Genomic DNA, 4546 nt, shown 5'->3' with positions numbered 1-4546 from the left:
CGGGCGGGGCCGGGCAGGAGTGCCAGTGCACTCGGTGCGTATACTCCTCCCTCCCACTCCCCGGGCCGGGTCGCCAAGCCGTGGCCCTCCTCCTCCTCCCCAGTCGCCTCGCCTGGCCCGCCGCCGCGCCAGTCGCAGTCGCGCCGAAGCTGTCGCGGAGCGAGGAAGTGCAGGAGGCCGAGTCGTGTCCCGACGAGCGGTCGTCCAGTCGCTACGCGAGCGCTCCCGCCGGTCAAGCAGTGTGTGTTTCTCTGTTCTGTGTCTTTCGTCCTGGTTGCCCGCGCGCGACCTCGACGACGCCCACGCGTCCACGTCAACGCGGAGGTCCCCGACGACCGCCGCCGCCGTCCGCGAGTGTCTGGTGTGCTTGTCGCCGTGGGTCTCCGGGCCGCCCGTGGCCCCGCCCCTCCGAGGTGATGGTGCCGCCCGCGCACCGCCACCAGCACCATGGGATTTGTCACGAAAATGTTTGGGATCGTGTTCAGTCTGTAAGTGTTTGCACGCACAGAAAAGACAAAATTTGCAGAAAAAAATTATTTTGTACAAGTGTACAAAATCAATTTTTTTCTCTAGATTTCATTGGGAGAGAAAATTGGAAACGAAAACTAAGTGAAGCAGTAAAGTACATGGCAAAATATGAGTTTTGCTTCGTCTGTCTGCCTGTCTGGCTTCATCCGCCGTAGCGGATTTTGAAGTGTCCGGGCCCTATTGAGCGGTTGTTGGATTTTGTGTGCTTGTGTCTCCTGTCCGCCCGCCCCCGCCCCGCCCAGCCGTCCAGGTAGAGGCATTGAACCGGGCCCGGCTGTGCTGCTCACGGTTCAGTCAGTGCTCGACATTTTGACAAGCAACAGGCTGGCGCGGGGTGGGGTGGGGCGGGGGTGGCTCGGCCTGATCCTGTACTGATTTACAACCCCGCTGTCGCCGTCTCCGCGCCGTGCCGGAGGGCGAGGAGGAGAAAGGGGAGGGGGGGAGGGGAGTGGGTGGCGAGGAAGGCGACAGGGTTGGCGCGTCCTTGGGCCAGTCAGTGAAGCTGGCGGAGCGGGAGCGGCCCTGACCTGTCTCCACACCTTCCTACTAGGTACTACCGCAAGGTTGCTGTGACTGGAACCTTCGTCGCGGAGTCGAAGGGAGTCCTCCTCCTGTTGGCCGAGGACGTCCTCGTCCTCAAGGCCACACATACACACACACAGTTCGGCACTCGTTGCCCCCCCGTCCGCCGGCCGCCCCCGCAGCTGCTCCCCCACCTGCTTCGCACCTGCTCCACTTCGCGGAGTCGAAGGGAGTCCTCCTGCACTTCGCCGAGGCCGTCCTCGTCCTCAAGGCCACACATACACACTGCACGGTACTACTCGCTGCCCGCCCGCCCGTCAGCCGGCCGCCCCCGGAGCTGCAGCTGCTCCCCCGCACCTGCCCCGCACCTGCCCCGCACCTGCCCACCTGCGCCGGCGTGCGCCCCGTCACGCGCGCTTATCGCCCAGCCCGTCATGTTGCTGATTTACGCCCCGCGGCCCCGTCTCGTTTACGGTTCCGACTCTCGTGTTGCTTGCTTTGCTCTGCTTACTTATTGCCTCCTTGCGTTGCTGCCCGCTTTCGCCCAAGCCAAGACGACGTACGCGGCTTACAAAAAAAAACTTTTTTCCTTTTTTTTTTGGACAAATTTTATGCGTTATGTGTTGGCGCTGCTGCGCGCGTACCGTGATCTTCAAGGACGCGCGGGAGAGATAGGGGGCGAGGCAGGGTGCGCGTCGCGTTCCATGCGAGGGGGCGGGGGGTCGCGGCGTCAGCGTTCCGCGAGCGGTCATTCAGGAGAAGTCGGTCCGCCGGCCGCGCCCCTCTCTCTTCTCACTGAGCTCAGCTGCCCCCCCCCCCTCCCTCCCTTCCCCCTGCTGGTCCGGAGAAGGAATCTGCACCTGCAGGTCGCTGGTGGATCTGCGGACGCTCGCTGCTTCTGCTGCCTCCTATGACGTACGAACGCAGCTTGTTTGAAACATAGACAAAGTTGAGCAGTCACTTTTGGTCGTATGTTTTCGAAACACGCGAAACAGTGTGTGAGAAGAGCACCGCTATGTAGGCGAAAGCGGAAAAAGGAAAAAAAAAGAACAGATATTCAAATGGCAGCGACAGGCTGTGTGTGTGTCTGTGTGTGTGTTGGTTTGTGAGCGCACCTTTGCGAGCTGCAGATGCATAGTGCCCAACTCGTGCATAATTTATGACTGTCTTTTGCTCACGGGCCTGTGTGTGTGTGTTCTCCTGCTCGCTGCTTGTTCCTCATTTCTTCGCACCTCCATCCATCGCCGCACACACAGGACTTTTCTCCCCAGGGAAGCCTATATTTGGCTGCCGATAGTGTAGAAGTTGTAGGCAAACTACTGGGGTGTTCGATTTCAATCGTAACCCTTTGTTATGCATTCCTCTCCTCCTCCTCCTCGGCCGCTGCTAAGTTGACCTTCCTGAATCCAAAATGCACCGCGCGTCCCCGTCCCGTGCGCGCTCTCCGCTGCGTCGCGCCACGCCACGCCACCCGTACGCGGTGCTCTGATTATCGTGCGCCTTTCACGGCGCCGTGTTGCTGCGAGCAACTCTGTCGAACACCCGTCGTTCAACGTACGGAATAGCGCCCAATTTTTTCTCTCTTTACTTCCAGGGGGCAACGCGCGCGCGCGTGCGCCGCGAGCAGCACAACTCGCCGCTGGGCTCTTCTACTTCTAGGAAATTATAATTGTAGATGGGGTGAGGAAGGGGAAGTAAGGGGGTATGTCATGTAGAGACACCACAAGTACACAAACGGACTGACCATTCTGCGCACAGAAAAGCAAAGACAACAACCGCAACAAAAAAACTGGACGCTCCGCTAAATTTCCGCGTAGTGCTTGTACTAGTCGGCGCGCTCCTCCCACGCGGGACACGTGCGGCGCGGCGGCCGGCTGCGTTTTATTATTACGTAACGCTCGTCATGGAGCGTCATGAAGCGTCATGAAGCTTCCTCCGCGATGATGATGAATGCGAATGTCGATCCGCGCCGTGAATTGGCCGTGGACATGAGCGTGGCTTGGCGCGGCGTGGCGTGGCGTCCGACTGTCCGCACCATAACCTTATGGCCGCACGTATTTACATGCGGATTACCTTCCTCGATGGGCCTCGGCTCTGCGATAGGGAGGCGGGCGCTGGCGCTGCTCGGTGCTCGGCCACTTGTTTGTGCTGCTCGGGCGGGCGGGGCGAGTTAACTTACATGTTATATGGCCAGCCGCGGCCCGCACGTATGACAAGATTGTCAAAATAATCCGGAGCAATTCCCTCCTTATGCGAGGTTGTTTTTTTTCTTTTTCTTTTTAGTTTTGGGATGGGGGTGGGGGGGTTAGAGGTCACTGTCAGTGTTTCGTCTGCAGCGTCACCGGGCTGGCCGGGCCGGCCGGGAGTCTCGCTCTCGTGGACTTCAGATTCTTATTCCTGGTTCGGGCTGTCCGACCGCTCGGCGACGACGGAGGCTCTCTTTTTCCCGCCGCCGCCACCCATGTTCTCATTGTTTATATTTAAATCAGATAGATATCGTGCAAAAACTGTCCTTCCTACTGTATACAACACCATACGTCCAATTGAAATGCGATGATAAAAGTGATGAAGATTGCCGGTATGTAGTAGTAAAGCCATCTCTTTCCGACACGGGGAGGGCGCCGCTTTCCCACGGCCCACGCGGCCCGTGCAGTCCGCGACGCGTAGTGCGGAGTCGGAGGGGATAGGAGAGCGAAGCTCGGCGCGCGTGATAACAGCGGCGCAGCAGCCCCTCTATGCTGCACTTTGGTGACCGAAAGCAATAAAATCAAGTCAGAGTCTGTAGGATGACCTTCCCTCTACCAGGGCTGATCATGGATGAACCCGACCAGCTTCAAAACGCAAAAACGTCGCTATTTGTGCACGACGCTCCCGTGCACCGTGCGTTGGTGTTGCTATAGTTATTTGCAGCCACAGCGCCACTGCGCTGCCCCCGGCGCGGCGCTCACCGCGGCGCAGGGCGTGGCGCTTGTGTGCAAACTGCATGTGCGCGTCGTCTGCTGTTAGGGCTCCGTTAGGATGCGCACACGGGCGCTGCGTGTCACTGACGAAGTGACGAACGTGACAGCGACCGCACGCCTCTTGTCACGCATTGTCGTCACACCGTGCGGGCGCTGAGAGACTGACTGACTGACTCGCCCGTCTGAGGAAGAAGGGGGCGGGGGGCGGGGTCAATTCAAGCGAAAAGAAAAGAAATCTGCAAGTGCCGCGAGAAAAGGGAAGAAGATTCCCCGCAGCTGGCCAGCAGCAGAAGCGCCGCCCCTCCCCCTCCCCTTCCCCTTTGTCCTCCAAAGAATGCCACCGCGCGGAGCAGCAGCTGATGCTGGGGCCGCCGTGCTGCGACAGCAGAAGCTGTGTAGCAGCCCGGAGGAAATACTACCAAAGGGTTTTGCCGGGGCCCTGCCTGCCCTGCTCGGCCCTGCCTGCCCGGGGTTTGCAAATAAGCCTGAGAGATTCCAGCCGCGACTGCGTGCCCCGGCGCGGCGGGACGCGGCCT

General features: G+C 59.8%; 1 protein-coding gene across 6 annotated transcripts in view; it reads left to right on the top strand.

Moving 5' to 3' along the window:
* Positions 1 to 4546, top strand: part of LOC113211127 (E3 ubiquitin-protein ligase HECW2) — a 58289-nt gene that overhangs the window by 47069 nt on the left and 6674 nt on the right. The window contains exon 1 of one of the 6 annotated variants that reach the window (XM_026429414.2): positions 136 to 488. The exons of the other annotated variants lie outside the window; for them this stretch is intronic. Coding sequence (XP_026285199.1) covers positions 448 to 488 — 41 coding nt within the window. The 5' untranslated portion in view covers positions 136 to 447. Of the gene's footprint in view, positions 1 to 135; positions 489 to 4546 lie in introns of those variants that run through there. 6 annotated transcript variants of the gene reach the window in all.

The sequence above is a fragment of the Frankliniella occidentalis genome, unplaced genomic scaffold, assembly GCF_000697945.3.
Source record: "Frankliniella occidentalis isolate FOCC.00 unplaced genomic scaffold, Focc_3.1 Scaffold314, whole genome shotgun sequence".
NCBI lineage: Eukaryota > Metazoa > Arthropoda > Insecta > Thysanoptera > Thripidae > Frankliniella > Frankliniella occidentalis.
Note: the sequence above shows the minus strand (reverse complement) of the source record. Positions and strands in the feature narration are given on the sequence as shown.